Here is a 25,117-nt window from a genome sequence, read left to right on the forward strand (position 1 = left end):
TTTACCTGTCATTTATCCTTACAAAGTCCTTTGAGATACAAGTTATTTGTTACTTTTGTAGATGAGAAAAGATTTTGTTCAGGTTTGCAATTCTAGTAAATAGTAGAGCTTTGTTTGCATAAAATTTGGATTCAGACCTTTGGACTAAACAATGTGTTCTTTTTTCCTTTGTATTCTTTTCTTTTACAAATAAAGAACCTCAGCAGATTGGAGAAAATAGATTTACCTATAACCTTATAGGTTATAGGTTCCATATGGATGGAACATGATATTACTTTTATCATTTTCTTAATACACACTCAATATTCTCTGCTCAGATTATCTAGTAAAACACATACAGGGTTTTCTTCCCTTTGCCAAGGATTTTTATTGTTTTTTTTTTCTGAATTATGAGCAAAACAATTTAGAAAGCTGTTAGCAGCTTTATGAGTTTCCCAAGTACTATTACTATAATCTCCTTCTTACTGAAATAGGCTCCATGTGCCTATTGTAGGGTGAAAGATACATTGTTCACTTTTAGAAAATTAAGGACAACTCAGGGCAAGTAGAGTTACTTTAAAAAGATACAAAGTATCTTTTTTTCTTTTTAAATATATATATTTATTGGTACATTTTAGGTATAAAATATATTTACATTTATCATTGGGTGTTTGTACCAGAACATGATGTATCTTAGTTTTTATTTTTTCTCCCATTACCTGTGCACCCTTCACCCCCTCCACCCTTCCCTCTTTACACAGAGTTTGATTCCATTTTTTTTTCTCATAATTTTTCCTTTCCCTTCTTCCCTTTCCCCTTTCTCTTCCACCATCCCCAAACCCTTGGACCTTTTCTTATTTCAAATTATCAATTACTCATTTTAATAATTTTCATCCTTATTTACACTTTCAGTTTCTCACACTAGACAAACTATTCGGTATTTACACATGTGTGTCCTATTTATTTCACTTAAGAGTATGGCCTCAATATGCATCCATTTAGCTATAAAGGTCTCTAGTTTCTCATTCTTTATAGCTGAGTAGTACTCCATTTCATAGAAAAACCACAGCTTCTTTATCCAGTTTCCAGTCAATGGGCACTTAGGCTGTTTCCAAGCTTTAGCTATTACAAACTGTGCCGCTATAAACATAGGTGCACATATATCACTGTGGTATGATTCTTTTAATTCTTTGGGGAAGATTCCTAGTAGGGGAATAGCTGGGTCAAATGGGACCTCTAGCCCTAGTTCTTTGAGGTATCTCCATACTGATTTCCACAGTGGTTGCACCAATCTACATTCCCACCAACAATGGAGAAGGGTTTCTTCCTCTCCACACCCCTGTGAGCATTTGTTATTGGTTGATTTCTTGATAGTAGCCATTCTTTGTGGGGTGAGGTGGAATCTCAGCGTTGTTTTCATCTGCATCTCTCGAATTACCAGTGATGTTGAACATTTTTTCATATATTTACTTGCTGTTTTTACTTCTTTGTCTGAGAAATGCCTATTCATTTTGGATGCCCATTTTTGAATTGGGTCTTTGAATTTGTGGGGTCTGATTGTTTTCAGTTCTTTATATATTCTAGATAGTAGACCTTTATCTGAGCTACAGCTGCTAAATATTTCTTCCCACATTAGGAAGAACCAATATAGTGAAAATGGCCATACTTCCAAAACTACTATATAGATTCAATCCAATGCCAATTGAAATTCCAATGTACTTCACAGAACTAGAGAAAACAATCCAAAGATTCATTTGGAAACAGAAGAAACCTAGAATAGGAAAAGCAATTCTAGGCAACAGAGACATGGCTGGGGGCATCACAATCCCCAACTTGAAACTATACTACAAAGCTACTGTGATAAAAACAACATGGTACTGGCAAGGAAACAGACTCAAAGATCAGTGAAATAGATTAGAAGATGCAGAAACAACTCCAGACATTCTCAGTCACCTCATCTTTGACAAAGGAGCCAACCACCATCATTGAAGGAAAGATAGCCTATTTAATAAATGGTGTTGGAAAAACTGGATTTCAACCTGTCAGAGATTAAAACTAGACCCATACCTATCACCGCGCACTAAACTAAGATTGAAGTGGATTAAAGATCTAAATATTAAGTCAGAAACACTAAACTTGCTGGAAGATAAGTTAGGTAGAACTCTTGATGACATTGGCATTGGAAAAGAATTTATGAACAAATTTTCAGTAGCATGGGAGCTAGCACAAAGAATCAACAACTGGGATCTCATCATATTAAAAAGCTTCTGCACTTCAAGAGAAACTACCAACAGAGTATTTTTTTTAATAACATAGTAATTTACTATCAGAATGAATTGGATTGTTAGGTTGAGTTAAGAAATCTAAAATGGGTTGAAAGAAGATAAAACTTTACATGTGTAGTTATTTATTTCAATAAAGAACAATCTGTTATATTATAGGAAATTATCACATCATTATTTGCTTTATTTCAACTACAAAGATATAGATAAGTTTAATCCCAGACCGTTTAATCATATTGCTATTATTCAAAATTCAATTCTTCATGATTATTTGAATTTAATTGAACCTATTTGGGAGTAGATACTTGTTTGATTTGAAATATGACTCATTTTTGCCAACAATTATTTTGTCAGTAAGTACTAAGAATTCATTCCCTCTGTTTTAAAAGATACTATATTTTGTTGTGCCCAGTTATAACAATGTTTAGAAAGTGAAAACTATTCTAAAAATTCCTCCGGAGAGAATGAAAGAAATAAAAAGTCTGTAATAACAGTGAGATCCAGTTATGGAAACAGGGATTGGATTAGAGTAGAAAGTTTAAATATGAAGTATCTGTTATTTTACCTACTTCTGGATAGAATTTTCCATTTTTATTTTCACCCAGAAAATTTTTTAGTGGATAAGTATCAATATTTGTGAGGTAAAGAAGAATGGGAAGAAAGGAGGGAAAGTGTATTCAAAGATAAAAAATGCAGGTTGTTCCTAAACTCAAAGAAGTTAATAATTGGTAAAGTGTGAAATATTAAGAACTGACTAAAACTAAAGGCTAAGTAAAATGTGGAATTTAACAAGAGTATTAGCCTTTGCCTATAAAATTGGAAAATATTATCAAATTGCTTACTGAAAGGCCCATAGTCAAATTTGGCCTTGAAGGAGAAAAAGTAATGAGATCAATCTGGTTGAGGAATCTGTAAGTAGAAAGATCTAGAATTTTGTATTTAAAGAGGATCAAGTAATAAAGTGTAGCTAGACCTTACAAGAGATTAAATGAGAAAGTCAATATGTTGAGCTGTTTTTGTGTTTTTGTTGAAGATAAATCCATTAGAAAATTAAAAGATATATGGCAAAATGGGACATTATAGATAAAGATTCAATTAAAAAGTTAGGGAAAATGTTCTAAATGTAAAAAAAAATTAGACTAGAACATTGAGAGTTACAAAGGAGGTGAGAGACGCTGAGGACATTGAAGACATGGAAATTGAACCTAATGACTTAGAGTTAATAATCATTATATATTTGGAAAGATGGTTATATTGACTCAAATAAGAACAATAAAGGAGGTTGCTTCAGCCTTTATCCTAAATCAATAATAGATAATTTCTCTAATAGGAATAAATTATAATTTTATGATATAGAGAGATATAGACATTTGTGAAAAAGTTAAAAATTTATCCCTATATATTCTAGAGAAAAATGGATTTGGGACACATACCTATATATTAAAACTGAAAAAACAAGATAACAATAAACACTAGATTACTCAGAGTTGAGAAGTGATCAAATTGGTGAGTGTGGTACAGAAAGCTCCTGTGTAGTTATACAAGGTATAATTCTTAGGCTGGATTATTTGTTCATTGATATTGGTAAATGTATACCATATGTTGTTTATAGTAACCTACACAAGTATATATAAATTATGTTTTTACAGTTTACCATATAATGACAAATGGAATATTTAATATTTATAAATTTTCCTCAAGAAAGCTTTTCCAAAAGCTATCAAATTACTTTTCAAATTTCACTACTAAGAAGAGAAATAATTGCCTAGAAACTCAGCTCATTTGAATTTTAATTGGCTGTAGTCATATCTGCCCTAAGAAAATATGAGTTGGGATTCCCCACTCCTTTGAAGTGAGGTCTGATTTCAAGCAATTTATTTTGTGCCTGGCCTGAAAACACTAGTGTCATTTCATAGAAAGAAAGAAAAAGGAAAGAAAAAAAATACCAGTTTTATAGGCAGAGAACTGACAACCAGTCCTTTTTCATTAGTATTTACATTAACCAATTTCTGTTCCTACTTCCATTCCTCTTTCACCCAAGATCATTTTTTGTCATCATTTTCTTTTCTAAAGTATATCGTTTAAAATTCTGTACCTTTTTAGTCACTGAGGTCAAAGGAGACAAGGGTATGTTTCCAGAAGAAGTACATACAACTATGTATAGTACACAGTACTTGATAGTGTGATAAATGATTGTTACTGTTTTAGGTACTTATCATAACATGCTGTGCTTTTCATCCTTTAGAGCATAATCCTGCTTATATAAAAGAGTTTACTGTAAGACAGTGTGCTGCTATGCCAGTGGTAGCCTCATCTCTCTTGTGTTTAACTGCGTATTTGGATAATATTAAGGGGCCATCAGAGATGATTGATGTGTACCTTTTCAGTTTGCACTTAGAAATTGGCACACTGTGTGGTAGTTTGTGATACACATGGATGAAATTGCCTAATAACATATTTCTCATTATATTTTCATCATGTGTCACATGACTATATTGAAATTTAAATTTTAAAAATATTTGGCCTATGTGGAGTCTACTAGTTAATTAGAATTTTTTCTCCAGACCACTATTTGTTCAATATTAGTTTTGAAAATCTTTCTAAAAACAAATCACATCTTCTGATGTCTTCTTAATGCTTGAGATATTTTTAAAAATTATATGGAAAAATGTTTAAGTACTTTTCAGTTTTGCTTTGGTTGAGTTCTATTATATTTGAATATTATTATAGTATTTTCCCCTTGCATTGCTTTTCTTGGAATAATTTTAATTCTTGTATATGTGTGTGTTTAGTGAATGATAATAAAGTTATACATTAAAATAATTTTACTTTTTTTGGTACCAGGGATCATACTTAGGACCTTGAGCTTGCAAGGCAGGCATCAGAACCACTGAGCTAAATCCCTAGCCCTGGAATTCTTTACATTAAGGAGGCTCTATTAGTGATAATTTCAGACTTTATCTGCAGAGGTATTTATTGAGCATTTGTTCTTGAAAAAAATTTTCAAAATTGCGGTAAAATACAAATAACATAAAATGTACTATCATAACAATTTTTAAGGTAGAGTTCAGTACGTTGAGTGCATTTGCATCATGCAACCAATCTCAGGAAATCTTCATCTTGCAAAGCTGCAACTACCCCTGTTAAACAAAATCTGCCCATTTTTCCCTGCTACCAATCCCTAGACTAAAATATCTAACTGTCCAAAGCAAGTAAAACTGAGCCATTGCCCCACTTAGTCAAAGACTGAAATTGTGGAGAAAAAGGAGAAAGTTAGGAGGGTGTTTGTTGGAAGTAATAAGAAGGAAAAGAAGCTCTCAATTGAGGGGGCTCCTTCAGGGAGGTTGCCTGAGGAACCCTTAGTCCAGAACTTTTTTTTGGTACTGGGGATCGAACTTGGGTCCTTGTGCTTGCGCAGCAGGCAGGGAAACCACTGAGCTAAATCCCCGGCCCAGTCCAGAACTTTTTATGGATATGCAGAGCATGACAATTTGCTTAGTTGTCCAGTGGCCACCTATCACTGGTGGCTTTGTAGGTTCCAAATGCAACTCTGGCTTTCTCATACAGTTACTCAGGATACAGAATTTTAAGGGAAACTATTTTTTTTAAAAAAACCTGGTTATTTTGCATTCTAAGTTCTTCCAAACTGGGCTCTGAATATAAAAAGGAGTAGCATTCCACTTTGCCTGAGGAACTCCTTTCCTGTCCAAAGTCCTACTGCCTAATCTTATTTTAATTCCTATCAGTGAGGTTCACAACCAACACCACTTTGGTCTTTGATCTTTTCTAGTTGCCTGTTCCTAAACAGCTAAAATGCTTTTACACAGCTAGCATTCTATTTTCTGTCTCTGGATTTAACTACTCTAGATACTTCATAAAAGTGAATTCTTATTTATGACTGGTATATTTATCTTTTTGTGACTGGAATATTTCACTTAGAATAATGTCCTCAGGATTCTTCCTTTGTATATGTGTCAGCATTTCCTTCTTTTTAAGGTTGCATAATATTTAATTGTGTGTTTATCGCATTTTGTTTATCTATTCATCTATCCATTGACACTTGTGTTGCCTTCAAATTTGACTCTTGTGAATAATGCTGCTTTTAATATAGGGATACAGCTATCATTTTGAGATTCACTCCCTTTATCTCTTATCTTTTTCTTTTTGATAAGATCCAGTTTTACTGGAGTATGGTGATATCACACCTTGGTTCTGATTTGCATTTCCCTGATAAGTAGCTATGTTGAACACATTCTCATATGCTTGTTGGTCAGTTCTATATCTTCATTGTTAAATAAAGGCAAAAATAAGGTACATTAGTCAAATGCCATAGATTGGGGACTAAGCTGGCATACTTTATATGTTAATATCTTTTAAAGATTTTGTGACCTTCATCATTTGTAGCCCTTCATTTTTATTCTTTTCTTTAGTTAAAATGTGCAATTATATTTAAGACTCAATCCCATCACTGTTTTTAAAGATGCTTAATTGAATAATCAAAGAATAACAGCTTAAATATTCATATTGTCTGTACTCTATCCAATTTAGATTTCAGTATGCTTTACAAATCTGCGTTATAGGAAATGCTAAAATAATCTTAGTTTCTTTTCTCATGCATATTTCATTAAATTCTTGTTAATTATCTATTTTGAAAGATGTTCAATTCTGGTGATTTTTAGGAAAGTTGAATTATTTTATTTCATTTCAATAAACAATTGGTTCTTAAAATACAAAATAATCCATTTGTTGATAGTTGACAAGTATTTTCTTCTAACTATAATATTCTGCCAACTGGAATAGCTATTATTCTGATTTAAATTTTGGTCACTTTGAGCCATTAGACATCAGCCTGTGCCTTTTCCTAAATGTTTACTAGTGAATCATTGGCTGTTAGTATAATTTCAATGCTAATCTTTGCTTCAGGTTTTCATATGCCTCAGCAGAAAGACATTAATGATTATTCATGCTTTAAGAAGAATTGATAAAGGCATGAGATTACAATCTTGTACAATTTTAGCTAACAAATTAAAGTGTAAATTAAATTTTCCCTTAGACAGAAAACAACTTATTTGAAGAGACAAGAGAATGAAAAACTTCATTTACTTTTAATTTTCCTTTTTCCTGTTTTACAGATATTCAGAGTATCAGAGGGCTAGCAGTGGATTGGGTCTCACGTAATTTATACTGGATTAGCTCTGAATTTGATGAAACTCAAATTAATGTGGCACGGTTAGATGGCTCTTTGAAAACCTCAATTATTCATGGAATCGATAAGCCACAATGTCTTGCAGCTCACCCAATCAGGGGGTAAAGTATGATTATTTTTAAAGTTTTTTTTTCAAAATTTCACACATTTACACTGACTTTATGTAAAAGTATTATTTAGTCCAGAAGACAAATATCCATTGAGTTACTAAATCAAATACCAATATGGAATTGTCAAAAATACCTCTGGTTAGAAATTTGTATCCTTGTAAAACATGACTATACATATTATAAGATCTTATTAATTTATGCTTATAAGGAATGACAGTTCAGAATAAAAAGAGATGTGGGGAAAAGTCATTGATTTCATTTCACATGCCAGCCATTGATAACATATTTATAGTATGTTGACAGTATGGTCATTGATAAGTAGATTACATCTTAAATCTTCATTCTTCTTAGGTGTCTTAATGTAGCTCTGAGAGATCATGTATAGGGTAAAAAGAAATTTTTTTGTCTATTGCTTTTACCAGGAATGGATGAAATGAGTTTGTTCTCATCTAGTGTCTGATTTCTTCTCATCCAAGAAGATTCAATCTTGATGAATTACCTAAAATGAAAGTAATTTACTGTAGTCATTGTTAAGTATTCAGTTTTGAATGTAGGAGGAAAAATGGATTGACATAATTTTCCTTCAATGACAGGAAAAAGCAAGAATAGTGCTTTCTTCCTAGGCAAATATGTAAGATATTGTCAGCAAATGGCTCAATAGTTTTAGGTTTTCTGAAAGGAATTAATCCCAAGTCAATAATATATTTTGATGTTTCCTTTGTTCTTTCTTATCTTTCTACTTAACAAGTAAGTCTACATCTAATAGTTTTAATCTATATCTCTTTTAAATTAAGGAAACTCTACTGGACAGATGGAAATACAATTAACATGGCAAATATGGATGGCAGTAATAGCAAGATTCTATTTCAGAATCAAAAGGAACCAGTTGGTAAGTATTTTATTTTAAATACTTAAGCACTACAGTTTTTAATGTGACAAATCTATACTTGTACAATATACATTGATCTAAAGCCTGAAAGAAAACAATAAGATTAATAACATAAATAAAGTGAGAAATGGATCAATTTCAGTGAGTCCATTGCCTATATGGAAAATTTAGGGCAACCTATACTTGTGTCCAGCTAGTTTGGGTCCTTTCTTTTTAAAAGCACAAATATATAGAAAAAAAATGCTTTCTGTAGAAAGTAACAGAAAATTGTAAGGGTAAAATTGAGCTTGAGGATTTGACAAAAATCAGGCCAGCCTGTACCAAAAAAGAATAGGCAAAATAAGGAAGGACTTGAGCAGCTAATAGAGGGCACAGTCTGATGAAGGGCATAAGGCTGGCTGAACTACCAAGGTGGGAGCCAGCTTTCAAGGATTAGTTGGTGGATTTGAGTGCTGGTAATCGTTGACACAGTTCTGATAGCTTTGGAATCCTCATTGCATGAAGAGAAGTCCTGATGCCGTGAAATGATTGTCTCTCTTTGTGATGGTTTCAGTATTCCTTGAATCCAGGTGATCACAAGTTTAGAACAATGGCTGGAGACTCCTGGGAATAGTTGAATGTTCATATAAATCTCTTATCTTGCTGTCTTCAGTTCTGAATGGGCTGTCATTATGTGAATTCCTGGCTAAACAACCTTATTTTAGACAGGCATTCCCAGAATGATGAACATATCTATATGCAGAACTGAGAAAGTATTTGATCTAGTTTTGTACTAACAAAGGATACAAAATGAAGTGATTTTCTGCTAGTTACATAGTGGGTATTTGTAGCCCAAATACAGAGTCATAGTTTTAGCAAAAATGACTTTTAAGGCCCTGACAGTCCCAGAAGAAGATAAAATTCTTTTTTAAAATAAGCTTTAGGCTAAGAGCCCAGGATTCTCCATTCATATGATTAGGTTCCATTCATATCGTTAGGCTCAGTGTCATGACTAGGTCCCTACTTCTTTCTTAGTTTTTCTTAGCGGTCATAGGAATCTAAATTGTTTCCTCACTTCAACTAACTTTAATTCTGTTCTTTTGAACAATTAACTGTTAGCTTGACATGGTTTGGTTTTTATTTGTATGATCAAGGCAAATTGTCTTATTTATAAAGTTCTTACAAGAATATAATGAGAAAATCTCATGAGGAAAAAACATCTAGTCCTTAATAATAAAATCTGTCTTTAGTAGCAATACTTTGTACAATAGGTCCAATAAATTGTAATTTGAATTGTCTGTAATATTAACTATGAGTGAGTTTAGTGAAGAATAAAAGAGATTTCATACAAATCTGATACAGGAAATATATGTAACCACATGCACATGTTCAATTCCAAATGTTTATGAAAATATTGTTGCAAATCCTAAGAAATAAACAAGTTTGAGGTACATGGGTTCTACTGTTACAGCAAAGTGCAACAGCTCAGCATTGCAGCCAAGTGTTACAGCTCAGTGTTTCAGTAAAGTGTTAAATCTATCCAAAGGTCTCTGGAGGCAAAGAAACTGAGCAGCACTCAGTAAGCCAGCAGGGCCAGAGGAGTTGATATTCTGAAGTCTGAGCTCCCAACAGAAATGGAAGCAATCTTATATAGAGATATATGAGGTGGGGGTTTGGGTTCACATACCAGGCAAGCAGAAGGGCAGAGTTAACAGAATATCTTAAAACATCTTATAGGAACCTCTTGCAGCTTGAACATTTTCATTTATGTCACTTGAACAGTTACATTGCTTAAACAGTTGCATTTGCAGTTCCTGTGGCTTTAACAAAACATCTTATGATTACTGGCAAAAACATAGGGGAAGGAGGTTGAGAACAGACAAAGGCGGGCCATGTCCTATATTACTTCCTTATCAGTACCCTCAGATTTGCCAGCAAAGCTTTAGGGCAAAAACAAAACAAAACAAAACAAAAAAACCCTGGGCCCTTACCTTGCTCTTGCTATTCTTCGTATGGTTGAAAAATGAGGCTTGGTGGCATAGGCCTATAATTCCATCTATGTCTTAGTCCAGCCAGGGCAAACTAGAAGAACCTCATATTAAAAAACATTAAAATTTACAAACAGACATTACTTACAAGTGCCTTCTATTAACCTACCTTCGCTAACTCTCTGTAACCAAATGGTAAGATCAATATTCTCACCACTGCATAATGAGAAACTATGCTTTGCATATAGAAATGTAACAAATTATCTTACTCTTTAATGTTTCTGAAATCTGGGTGCTCTGTGGCAAACACTCAGCTTGTTGTATTCTGTCACAAAGAAACCTGCCTGCCACAGAAGTCCTAGCTAAATTTAGGTCCATTGAAGAGTAGATCAAGAAGAGGTTGTTTTGTTTTGTTTTATTTTCTTTGGAATTGGATATTGAAGTCATGGCCTTCACACTGAACAACATTCTTTGTCATCTCAGTTTTTGTTTTTTTTTATATATTGAAACAAGGTGTTGCTAAGTTCCTAAATTGCCCAGACTAAGCTCAGACTTGCATTCCTCCTGCCTTCGCTTCCTAGAGTGCTGGGGTAACAGGTGTATGTCAACATGCCACACTTGCCTCTGTTCTTTCCCAGCTCTGCACCCAGAACAAAAGTTTTATCCAGGTGGGTCACTGTTGTAGTTTATATTTAGATGTCCTCTCAAAGCCTCTTATGATCATAAGCAGGGCTTTTGTGAGATAACTGGATCATAGGGGCACTATACTCATATGAATTAGACCCCCCGATGAGCTTGTAGGAAAATGTGCCATTAGGAAGTGGAGCCTGTTTAGAAGAGGGGCATGGGCTGGGAGGGTACATCTCACTCCTCAGATCCTCCCTTTGCTTCCTGCTTCCTAGCTGACATGATGTAAGTGACTTTCCCCCGTGTCCTTCTGCCAGGACATCCTGCCTTGAAGCCAGTCAACTGTGGCTTGTAAATATGGACCAAATTAAATCTCTCCTCTTTTAAATTGTGGGTATCAGCTATTGTGTCTCAGTGGTGATGTAATGACTAAAATGGTCGCTAACACCTACTTTGATAAACATTTTTCATATTTAACTACCAAATTAATTCAATTAAATTGTTCAAGTTCCGAATAGAAGATGCAAAAAGGAACTTTAGGAGCCTAGAAACCAGAGACAACTTCTTTTTCACATTCACGTAAAACCTACCTTACACTGTTTGAGAGACGACATGGTTGGCAGCAAGTTGTTTGGAGAGTAACACAGATCTGGATGTCAATCCCTGCTTTGAAACTGAATAACTGTATGACTTTAGTAATTCTTTTACTTTTTCTAGGGCTCCATTTTATCATCTATAAAGTAGAAATATTTGTTCTACGTTTGGGCGGTTATATGGAGGTATAAGACATATAAGATCTAGCATGATGCAGCAATTTCATGCTTATGTAGTTTAGGGAATTATTTTTATGTGTTCGAGGAACCAAGTACAAAGACATTAATTAAGCCATTGCTTTTCATAGTATTAAAAATTTAGGAAAGATTCTAAATATTCAATTTCAATATTGAAAAGATAGTGAATGAGTAAATGCAGTGTATTCATTGCTAAAATATAACCAACAGATAGATAGACACTCATGTACATGCATACAATAGCTTTGAGGAAAGTGAACAGCAAAATCATATAGTATGATACAATTTGTATAATTTTCAAATGAAACATTAATAAGTATTGCATATGGATATATATATTTATAAAATGAAGTAAAAGAATAAAATAACCAATATTCTTTTCTGTCTTTTGGAAGAAGCAATAAGAATATTTGAAAGAAAACATTCATTTTTATCAAAGGGACTTTAATTGTATTAGTAAAATTTGCTGCCTATTTAATAAAAACATTTATACTGGGTGTAGTGGTATATGCTTATAATCCTAGAACTTTAGGAAGCTGACACAGGAAGATCACAAATTTGAGCCCAACCTCGGCAACTTAGTGACTGAGGCCCTGAGTCTAAATTTTAAAAATAAATAAATAAACAAATAAATAAACAAGGACTGAGGATGTACCTTAGTATGAAGGCCTTGGGTTCAATTTCCAGTACCACAAACAATTCAAATTAAATTTAATAAAATCATGTTAATGTTCAATTCTGTATTGTGAATGAATATTTATTATCTTCTATTTTCCATGTTGAAGTAGGTTCCTCAATATATCACTCAAACTGTTGGTTAGACAAAGCTGAGCTTCTCCTCTATAGTGGAAAGGAAGAGCGATAACTTAACTGAGTCTTAAGTGTTTCAGAAGGATAAAGACAAAGTCAGAACACTAATTGAAATTTTGAAGTCTGACTTAAAACAAGTCCTTAAATTGAAATGTTACTTAAGATTAAATAAGAATTAATATACAAAAATTTTCCATTGGTGAATATACAAAAAGATTTCAAGAGAATGTAATTCAGTCTTGAGGTATAAGGCATTGTTTGATGCTTTTTAAAGTTTTTTTTTTTCTTGCTAAAGAGCTGATAGATATTTAGGAATTTCCTGAAATGAACAATAATATTATCTACTACTTTTATTTTTTCAGGTAAGATTTTCTTGGAATAGTAAAGAAATATCATTAAAGACAATAGCATAGTAAGCCTATGTTAATGTACACAGTAAACTGTGATTTTGGGTTTTATTCGTATTCATGTACTTAAGTCTTTGTTTTATAGATTCTTTTGTTTTTAACTAATTTTTAAAGTGTATCAGAACATCCTTTGTAAAAAAAAAATCTGTGTGTGTGTGTGTGTGTGATTTATTGCAAAGATTTGGTTATGAATTTCTGAAGACTGGCCATGCACATCTGAAATCATCCTGGGACAAGCTATCACGAAGGGCAGACTCAAGACTCTCGGGGAGATGTTGAGGCTGCAGACCATGGACTAAATTTCTTCTTACTCAAGGATACCTCAGTTTGGTTATTAAGACCTTTCAACTCATTGAATTAACCTCATCTTCATTTCTAAGGATAATTTCCATTACTAAAATTTATCTGATTGGCGGATTGGGGTCATACCTAGAAAAACATCTCCAGAGCAACCCCCAAGTTGGGGTTTAATAGAGTTTCTATGGATCACAGCCTTGCCATGTTGACATATAATATTGATCATAAGTTTTGAAGACAAACTTTTCTTTATTTTATCCATATATATAAATATATATATTTTGATATGAAGCAATTTTATGTATGTTGGTCTAAAATAGATTTTCATAGATGATTACCTAAAATCAGAGTAAAATTTCAATTGAGCAGAGACTGTAAGTGGGAAAAACGCACTTAGGAGTCATGCTTTCTGCATGGAAAGTGGTATATGATTTTACTATACTGAACTTACCTTATGATGACTTTGACATTGATTGTTATATAAATTATGACAACATCTTGTTTTTAGTGGAGAGAAACACTGTTTGAATTATTACACACATATCCATATATCATTGCTAAGGAAAAAAAAAGAAAAATTAACAACTCCATATTCACCCCTTATGCATGAATCTGAGTTCAGGTATAAGGTATCTCCTAGGTTAGCGTGTTGTGCTGACCACTCTAGATGATACAAAGGAGACTATATGATACCGATTTTGTGGTTTTGTATCTTAGTGTGAAAAAGAATAGATGTGGTAGCATCCATATGTTGGCTTATTTATATGTAGAAATTTTGAAGAAAAAGGAAAAAAACAGTTGAGCTTCAATAATGTAATAAGAGGATGATAATGATAATAATAATAATAATAAAAATAATAATTGATGGTAATGATGATTTTTTTGTTTGTTTTGAAATAGTATTTGGCTGAATCACTCAGTTGTCTAGGCTGGGCTTCAACTCACGATTCTCTTATCTCAGCCTCCCAGAGTGCTGGGACTACAGGCATTCACCACTGTGTCTGCTTTGCCTAGCAGATTTATTCAAGTTATTATAATATTTTCATTTTATGTTCCTGAACCTAAGTTCTTAAAATATATTTCATAACTTACATTGTTTACTAACTGAGACAAAATAACGAATTATTTCATATTATTATGGATTTTGTTTTATTATATTTTTCTGACTGTGATTATTTAAAACCATAATAGAAATAATTGGACAAAATATTTTTTGATTTTTATATACAAATTAAAAATGTTATTTAAAGTGCATTCAAAGTTAAATCTCCAAGTTATCACTTGTAGAAAAGTCCACAGGATGGTAATCCCACTTTACACAATTCTTTCACAGCTATTCCCTTGAGATGATTTCTAAAATAGAATTTTATTGCATTGTGAATATGTGAGAAAAACAAATTCAAACCTATTTTTGCTGCTACACATAATCCTCATACCAGTGAAATACACTCAGGGAAATTTATCACTACCGTATTTACTTATAATTTTATTTACTCATTGCAATCAATTATGACTATTATTTAATTATGATAATTATTATTTAATCTCTCTGAGGGAACTCTGGACTAAAGACCCTGCCCACCACATTTCTAAATTTCCCTCAGTAAAGGAGGTGAAAGGAAAGGAGAAGCCATTGTTCAGTGAGTTTTCTGTGATGGATATTATTGTCAGGTTATAAATTAATTTTTCCCAGAATGTGGGGAAAAACACAACATTCTATATGGTGAGACTGGGGAAGCATCAGCTTACAATTATTATCACAATAATTATCACAATATCACAATAATTATCTGTTACATTTTATGGTATCTGTATTCTCACCATGAAGGCACACTTTTATGTTTGCATGTTCTTAGCATAAGATTTCTGATACAGTAGAACCACAATTGCTTTGGCAAGAAACCCAGTGTAATTCTAGTGAACTGTGTGTGCGTGTTATCTTAGTTTATTAGTACATGTGTGTGGTATGTAATGTTTGCATTCCTTTGATAGGGTCAGTACATGTACAAAACAAAACACTGCCCAGTTCTTTTTCATGCGTTAACCCACCCATCCTTTACTCCATCTGCCATCTTTTGATCCCCTTCCCCTTTGAGAAGGATTGATATCCCTACTCCCTATTATCTATCTTTTATTTTGCTCTTTAGTTTTATTCTGGGTTTTCTCCTATAAGAAAAATAATGTTACATTTAATCTTGTGTATCTGATTTATTTCACTTAACATTATGGTATCAAGGTACATCAGTTTTCCCACAAATGACTCAAGTTTGGCTTTATGGCACAGTAGCACTCTACTATGCATAAACGCCTTATTTTCTTTATCTATTCATCTATTGAGGGACATATGGGCCACTTCTATGATTTAGCTATTATGAACTTTGCTGCTATAAGCATGGATATGCATGTATCTCTGTAATATGATGTCCTTAACTCTTTCAGGAATATATCTAAAGGAGGAATAACTGGGCCAAATACAATTTCTAGTTTTAGTTTTTGAGGAATCTCCTTATTAATTTCCATCGTGTTTGTACTAGCTTACATTCCTGGCAACAGTGCAGAGGAGTTCCTTTTTTCCCAATGCCTCAGTGAAATGAATAGATACTTCATTGATGAAGAACAAATGGCCAATAAATACATGAAGAAATGTTCAACATCTCTGGCCATTAGAGAAATCCAAATTAAAACAACACTGATCTATTATACATTTTGATCTTTATTTACACTTTCAGCTTTTCACACCAGAAAAACTGTTTGGTATTTACACATGCGTGTCCTATTTATTTCACTTAAGAGTATGGCCTCAATGTGCATCCATTTAGCTATAAATGTCTCTAGTTTTTCATTCTTTATGGTTGAGCAGTACTCCATTTTACATAAAAAAGCACATTTTCCAGTTGATGGGCAATTGGGGTGTTTCCAAGTTTTAGCTATTACAAATTATGCCGCTATGAACATGTGGTATGTGGCTATTAATTCTATAATAAATAATGTGAAATAGGAAGAAAAGGTCCAAAGGGGAAGAGAAAGTGGGAGAGGTGGGGGAAAGGAAAGAAGGGAAAGGAATAAATATGAGAAAAGGAAAAAATGGAAATAAAGTCTTTGTAAATAGGAAGGGGTGGAGGGGCTGAAGGGAGGGCAGGGGAATTGGGAAAAAAGAAGAACCAAGATATATTATGTAAAGGCACGAATTCCCAATAATGAATGTCAGCATATTGTATACCTAAAATGTACCAATAAAATTCATGAGTACAAAAAGCAACACTGATATTCCAGTTTACCCCTCCCCCCAAAAAGGCCATTATCAAGAAATAAAATAATTCTAGTGATTTTTTCAACACTGACAGTATGAGAAACTTGCTAAATGGTTTGCATTAACCAACTCAGCAATCACTTCTGAGGGAATTTCTTATCTTCCCTTTATAGAGTCAGAAACTGGGGTTTGTTGAGAAATGTTGCCAGTGATGAATGATACAGTTGGGATTCAAAAACAAATTTATATGCTTCCAGAGCCATATTAAATCTTCACAATTATGCTACGACCAGAGAGACTGACTTCATATAGTAATTGCCTGACCTCAAACAAAGATCAGGGATTTAAACTGGTATGCTTTAAACACAGAAATTAGGAAAGAGAAAAATCCAGCATGCAGCTAGTCTTGTGAGATGCAGACTCAATTAGGACAGAGCAGCTGGTTTTTCTAAGTAGCCAGGAGTATGAAAGAGTCAATTTTACCTCTGTGCCAGTTACGTCTCACAATTATTTCTGGTGTTGAAATACTAATTTTAATGCCAGTGTCACTGATACACTAGGCTTTCTCATTTGTGGAATACTTAAAAAAATTATTCTAATTCCCTGATTTCATTTGTTTGTTTGCTGTTAAATTAATATTGTGACAAACTTGAAAGAGAAATGCATCATCATTTTATCATAACACTCAACTTGAAATTTTATGAGTGTGTATCATGAAAAACTCAGTAATTGCAGCCTTCAATGGTTTGGGCTGAATAACCTTATTTCTGTTACATACAAATCAACATCCCAGTTATTCTGTTGTTGAACTAAATATTCTCAATTACATTTTATTGCTCACTTGTGGGTACATTAAATGCTTAGAGAAGTTTGCATAATAGAAGATTTTAATTTACTACTTAAAGCAATTTCTATGTTATAACCTCTTTATATTTTGACACATATATTAAGCCTCATATAAAGGAACTTAGCTTTTAATCAGTATTACCCTTCATGGTTTATTTTTATGATATATTATACTATGCATTTTATTTCCTTGATGTTTTCCCTCTATTTTTAAATATAATTTCAATCATAAAATATTTGTTTCTATAACCTTAAAGTAACCTTGAAATCTACTGGCCATCTTCTATAAATCATTCCAACTTATGTCCTGTATTAGATTTTGAAATATATTAATGGATAAGATTGTTATTATTATTTTTAAATTTTCTGCTTAACCCTTCCATTATATTTTTTCCCATTAAGTTTATCTGTACATTTTCAGTATAAAATACAATTACATTCATCACTGGGATCTTGTACCATTACATGAGTATCATGGTTCTTTTTTTTTCCCCCTTCCCTTGCCCTCCCTTCACCCCCTCCACCCTTCTCTATTTGTAGAGACTTTGTTTCCATTATTTTCCTTTTCTCATATTATTTCTTTTCCCTTTTTTCCTTTCCCTTATCTCTCCCACTTCCCCTGCTCCTTTAGACCTTTACTTCCTGTTACACAATATCAATTATACATTTTAAAAATTACGATAAAAGATCTAAGAGACCTTACCACAGATTTTATAGAATTTAAAAGGATATAGAAAGCATATTTCAAAAATCTGTTTTGAAATAAATTTGACAACTTCTAAGAAGTACCTTGGATGACAAATTAATGAAACTAACTCTGGAAGAAATATATTATTTGAATAGCACCTATTAAGGAAAGTATATTCCTAGCTTGAATACCTACCTATATGACAACAGCAGGCTCATATACATTTTAACTGATAAATTACATCAAAAAATTAAAGCAGAAAAAAGAAGGAACACTTCTCCCCTCATTTTAGGAACTCAACATTGTGCTAATCCTAAAACTGGATAAAGATAAAGGAAGAAAAAAGTATGAACATAGATAGAAATTTGTTTAACAAAACAAACTATTAGAAGTCAGATCTGGCAGTATATAGAAAGTAGTTTTGTTATAGGGATGACAGTGTTGGTTCAGCATTGGAAGATCCACCCCCAAAAGTCATCATTTTAACAGAGGAAAGGAAAAAGCCGTATGATCCTGTCACTAGTTGGAGAAGAAGTATTGAACCAAATTCTACAGCTGTTCCTGGTAAAAGCTATCAGGAGACCAGAAGTAGAACAGAACCTTCTCAACAGATTAAAGACATGTACTCCATACTTCCAGTGAGAATGCCTTATATGAATGGAGAAGATACAATGCTTTCTCCTTAAGGTGAGGAACAAGGGCAGATATGCTTACTCTTTATCTGTCCATTAAACTTTGAAACCTAGGCCCCACCAAAATAGTCTGGGAATAAAATGACACAATTAGGATAGGATTGCCAAGGTAGAAGCAAAATCTTTATATGTAGATGAAATGATCATCTACAGAGAAAATGCTAAGAAATCTCTAGGAGGCCCTAGAACTTGTATTTGAATTTAGCAGGATTAGAAAACACAAGGTATATATAAAAATTCAAGTCTGTGTATACTTGCTATAAATGAAGAATTGGATATTGAAATTTAAAAGTTATGTAGGAGTACAAAGGACCTAGAAAAGTTAAATTAAAAAAAAACAGTGTTGGAAGACGTTTAGTACCTAATTTTAGGACTTCTTCTAAAGCTACAGTAATCAAGGCAGTGTTGGTGTAAGGAAAGACATATAGATCATTGGAATAAAACACAGAATGTAGAAATAGAACCACACATCTATGGTCCACTGAGTTTTGGAAGATTATTTAACATTAGCATTTTATAGAATATAAACTCAATTCAAGAGCCGAGGAAGAGATAATGTTTTCAGCAAATGGCACTAGAACACCTGGTATCCATATATAAAAAATTAACCTCAACCCTTTATTTCCATACATGAAAATAACTTGAAGGGATCTATGAAGCTAAATATGAAAGTCGAAAAGTATACAATTTTAAGAAGAAATTATAAGGGAAAATGTTTATGAATTCAGGGTAGGCAAGAACTACCTAGTATACAAAAGACTTGATGTATAAAAGAAAAAAAATTGATAAATGAGATTCCATCAAAATTTAGAACTTTAAATGACATCATTAAAATGAAAAGTAGTCCTTAAACAGACCATATTTACAATGCATATAACCTATGGCCAGAATATATAAAGAATTCTTAGAGCTCATTAAGAGACAACCCAATTAAAAAGTAGACATAAGAAGATGATAGCCAGTACAGCACAAGGAAATGTGTGCAACTCTAGAATCAGAAAAATACTAATCAGTACAATAACAAGATTGAATTATACACTCATTAGGGAGATGAAGTTAAAAGTTTTAAAAGCCTTCTCATGACTTTTTCTTTTTGTTGGATTCTCCCCCTTTGCATTTAATTTGTCATGCCCAATGGATTCATTCTGCTGAGGTTCCTGGGGTTGTGATCCTCATTGTCTTTTCCTAGGGTATTGTCTAAAATTTTTTGGAGTGCCGGTTTGATATTCATGAAGTTCCTGAGGTGCTCTTTATCACGAAAGTATCTTATTTCTTCATCAATTTTGAAAGATAGTTTTGCAGGGTACATCAATCTGGGTTGGACGCTGTTTTCCTTTAGGACTTGAAATACATCACTCCAAGCTCTTCTTGCCTTGAGGATTTGCATTGAGAAGTCTGCTGTGATTCTGATGGACTTTCCTTTGTATGTGATTTGTTTCTTTTCTCTCACTGCTTGTAGAATTTTATTCTTCTGTTGGATTTCTGGAATCCTAAATATTTTATGCCTATGTGTAGATTTTTTTTGATCAAGGCTATTTGGAGTCCTATGTGCCTCACTTATCTGTATGTCAAGTTCTTTTCCCCTCCTTGGGAAGTTTTCTGCCATCACTTCTGTGAACAGTTTTTTTTATGTCATCTGCACTCTCTCCTGTGTCTTCATTGACTCCAATCAGTCTTATGTTATTCTTCTCTGCCTCATCTAGCAGCTGCTGGATTGATTTCTCGTGTTCCCTTACAATTTTAAAGCAATTTTTCTTTTCCTGGTCACTAATTGCAATCTTTTCTTCTATATCTGAAATTCTATCCTCACATTGGTTCATTCTGCTGTGCAGACTTTCGATGGAGTTTTTAATCTCCTGGAAATCTGTTTGCATCTGTTTTATGGATTCCATTTGTTTCCTATGTTGGGATTCCATCATGTTCCTCAGATCCTCTATTTTTTAATCTGTGTCCTCTCTAGATTTATTAATCATGTCTTGCACCATGAGCAAAATCTTTGCTGTTATCTGAGTAATTATTTCTGATTTCATTTTTCCCAGATCCTGTTTTGTTGCCAGTTCAGAGAGTCCAGGTGTTTGAGTATCAGAGTGTTCCATCTTGTTTCCCTTTGGGGTTGCTGTAGGTGATCCAGAAGTCTGTTTTTGAGACTTGTTTACGTGTCTTCTCATTTCCACGGGGTGGGGTGGGGGGGTGTTGCTTCTGGCACCCACACAGCTCACTTTCTCTGCCCTAGAAGCTTGGTATGGGAGCAAGGGAGCTTCCTTCTGAGTGCTGGGACCGGCTGAGCTTCTCTGCCCTAGAAGCTTGGGATCGTGGCCGGGGAGCTTCCTTCCGCGTTAATGGATAAGATTCTTAAGAAGTACTACTACATCAAAATAAGTTAAGGGATATTATTTTTTTTAAAAGAAGGTTTAGAAAATTGCAGGATAGTTTTTCTTGCTCAGTGTAATACAATCATATCATTTACATGTACTTATTGCATTGCACAACTATTTAAAAAAATCTATAAAGAACAATTGATATATAAAGCTGTGTACATTAATGGAAATGTTAAAGGTAGGTTATAAAATGAACAAATGAATGGAAAATTTAATATTATATTTATGTACGTATATACACAAGTATTTAAATCTATTGTGCTTTAATCTGATGATTATTCTTTTACTTATTCTTTTTAATGTTAAGTGGAATAAATGGTTATTGTGTAGGAAAGACTACAAAGTATATTGTAAGTTCAAGACACCTGAATAATTTAACACCCATTCTCAAGAAGGTCATCGTCCAATGAAGGAAAAGTCACAGTAATTACTGAAAGTTATTTTAAGGAGATCTTTACTAAAGTTTAAAAAGACCAGAACACACTTAATAGTGTTTATGATTGCTATGCTCCAGACATTATAAAGATATCAGTAGGGCCAGGGATTTAGCTCAGTGGTTCTCATGCTTGCCTTGCAAGCACAAGATCCAGAGTTCAATCCCTGGTACCAAACAAACATACAAACAAACAAAGGTAGATACCAGTAGACACTATGAAAGATGAGAAGAAAACAGTAGGAGAAAGTATTGTAGCCAAATTGGTGATGTTTCTAAATTTCAACAGGGCCTTGAAGAAAAATATGTACTTTTGTTTTTAAAGAAATGACCAAAGATTAAGGGGCTTTTGATCCTTAGCAGAAGGGAAAACAGGAAGAAGAGGGATGAAAAGGTACTGGAGTATATGTGTAAAAACTCTGAATTTTACCATATCAGAAAGCTAACCAGCATAAGGAAATGTTTCATATTATGTTGTTAGAAAGTACAATTTAAAAATATTTGAATGGCATAAACTAGTGATTTAAGATTTTTGTTCAATTTTACTTATCAAGCTATAAAATATAGTTTTGACTATAAAACCGTAGGTAATATGTTTTTTAAATGACTTTAGAATAAAACACTTCTCAAGGAATAAACTGCCACTCACTCTGATCTTTCCTCTTCTTTGTTTTGTTTCTTTTCTTTTACCATGCTATTTTTGCAAGGCATATAATATTTGCCAGTCGACACACACTAGGAATATAGGGTAAAACGCTTGTAGGTAAGATGGTTTGTATGAGGGAGAATGAGTTTTTGAAATCTTAGTTTGACGAGATAATTTAGCTTGGAAACTCTACATGCTGTTAATTATTTTTTAATGCAGCATGAATTGAAAAAGGTGGGTTTCCAGGAAAACCTTAGATCAGTTAAAATAAGGGCAGTATATTCAATTGATGATTGACTAAAGTGCTTTCTAAAATGGAAACATTTATTGAAATAATTTTAGAGTTCAATGAACTTATTAAAATAATAGAGTGATCCTCAATTATCTTCTTTATTCAATTTTCTTCAACTAGAGTATTATGAAAAATTATAGTGCAGTATCATAACTAGTTACTGACCATAATACGATCTGCCAGTTTTACTCAGATTTCACATTTCACTTGTACACATTTGTGTATTGGCATATATGGGTCTGTGGAGCTTTATCACATAAGGGTTCCAATGTATGTAGGTTCCTAAATCCACCATCACCATTAAGATACTGAATAATTTTGACTCTGCAATGATCCTTCATGATATTTTTTTATAACGACATTTACTTCCCTCTTGTGATCACCCCTCATGCCCTCCTCCATGTTTGTCTTCCATATCTAAAATTTGTCATATTAAAGTGTTTTATAAGTAGAATCATACAGTATGGAACTTTTTGAGATTAGCTTTTTTCTCCCCATATTTTTTTTAGAGAATAATTGCAGTTAATTCAAGGATCAAGTTGGTTTCTTTATTATTGTTCTTTTGTATTCTGTAAACTATTCTTCTGTAACTATTAAAGGCCATCTGAGAAGATTCCAGTTTGGGACTGTTACAAATAAAATCACTACAAACATTCATGTACAATTTTTTTTGTGAGAATGTATCTTTCATTTACTTGGAATACATTCACAGATGTTCAATTTTTTGGACCTATGATAATAGTTTTCTTAGTCTTTCTAAGAAACTCACTGATAATTCTCCAACATGGCTATATCATTTTATACTCTCAGCAGCAATGTGATAGTGATCTATTTTTCTATGTTCTTGTCAGAATTTATCATTTTCCCTGATCTTTTTTATTTTAGTCATTCTGACTGGTATATAAGTAGTAACTCATTGTAGCTTTAGTTTGCGTTTCGGTGACATTGAATATCTTTTCACGTGCTTATTTGCCATCTATATACATTCTTCAATTCACATTTTAGCCAATTTTCTAATTGAATGTTTTAAACTGTTGAATTTTGATAATTATTATGTTGATAACTTGTCCTCTGTTGGATTCATGAGTTGCAGATATTTTCTCCCAGAAGGAAGCATATTTTTATCACCATTCACAAAGCAAATGTTTCAAATTTTGATGTGCTTGCTTTATAACTAAGATATATTACATGTAATTATGAAGAATAATCTATTTCAAATAATTTTCTCAAAATTATTCAATATAGGGATTCCCAGAGAAATGGTTACAAGCTTTAAAATAGTATTTTAGTTCAAAAGAGAAAATCAGAAATAAAAACCACTGCTATCTCTAATAAGTGGCTTCCATTTATGGAGTGTTTCTTGTACCAGGCACTGTAACATGAGGCAGGTCTTCTTCTTCTTGTCATGTCACAATGGTGAGTTGAGTCCGTCCAGGGTAGGCTTGCCAGAGACATGTACAGAAGGTAACTGATGCTTGGCTGGTTGTATCTGTACTCACGCGAGACAGGGGCCAGGGAGGAAATGTGGAGAACATGTGGATCGTCTCAGCATGTTTACCATGTATCTTAAACAAATGTAAATATTATCAGGAGGTATAGAGTACACCAACTCCTCGTGGTGAACATAATCATTATGTACTACAAATATGGACTAATAAAAATTAAAAGAGAGAAAATAATAAATAAGCAATTCATCTCACACTACCTTCTCTTGGAATAACTCCTCCATCAGAGCTCAAGGTTTAATATTTCTGAAACAGTCAGCTGCAGAAATAAGCATGCAGTCCTGGTGAACTTTGAAAAGCTCTTCATTTCAGAGAAATGACAATATTGTAATTCTTATATTAGTATGGTATGGAGCATTTTGAAAAATTTTTATTTTGGTAAATATATTTTTGATGGCAAGTTTCTATAACTTTCATAACCTCTGAAGCAAAAGGAATTGTTTTGTGCCAACTGAGCACAGTACTACAAGGAATATTTAGGGACTCTTATTTATTATACTTGTCCAGAGTTGTTGAAGTTAATCATCTACGTTTTAATGTTGCCAATATTTCTTTAGAGCGATAACCTTTAGTGCTGTTTATTCCCAAAGATTTCACCATTATGACACCCCAGAAAAATTTCAAAGACATGGCCTAATTTACTAAAAACTCAAATTAGAAATATAATGAAAATATTGTGTTTAAAAATTGGTCAATTTTGTATTCTTAAATTACCTGGAGAAAATTTTTTAAAACTTCATAGAGGACTAGCATAAACTATTTAAATTAGAATTTTATTAAGGAGTGAGACCCAGAAATCATTATTTTTAATGGTTTTACAGATAATTATAATTCACAGCCAGGGATGAGAATTTCAAAGTGAAATTTAGAATGTGATGGAAAATATTAAGACAGAGACATCTCTATAAAATCTTAATTTTTAATATTCCTTTTAAAATATCATCATGCTTGATTCTATATTGCATAGCACATTGATTTAATTTTGAGTCATTTATAAAAGTAAAAAATAATAATTTATAAAA

The 25,117-nt window shown here is 32.9% G+C and overlaps 1 protein-coding gene across 11 annotated transcripts in view; it reads left to right on the forward strand.

Moving 5' to 3' along the window:
* Lrp1b (LDL receptor related protein 1B) overlaps window positions 1-25,117 on the forward strand; it is a 1,848,437-nt gene that overhangs the window by 1,230,482 nt on the left and 592,838 nt on the right. For all 11 annotated transcript variants that reach the window (XR_015445151.1, XM_087195526.1, XM_087195530.1 and 8 more), the window contains 2 exons: window positions 7,394-7,568; window positions 8,372-8,466. Coding sequence is in view for 10 of the 11 variants with exons in the window: in XM_087195526.1 (XP_087051652.1) it covers window positions 7,394-7,568; window positions 8,372-8,466 (270 nt within the window). In the remaining variant the exon portion in view is untranslated. The remainder of the gene's footprint in view (window positions 1-7,393; window positions 7,569-8,371; window positions 8,467-25,117) is intronic.

This window comes from Heterocephalus glaber, unplaced genomic scaffold, assembly GCF_053883595.1.
Source record: "Heterocephalus glaber isolate CG9 unplaced genomic scaffold, H.glaber_assembly_v1.0 deba00000347, whole genome shotgun sequence".
In the NCBI taxonomy this organism is placed as follows: Eukaryota; Metazoa; Chordata; class Mammalia; order Rodentia; family Bathyergidae; genus Heterocephalus; species Heterocephalus glaber.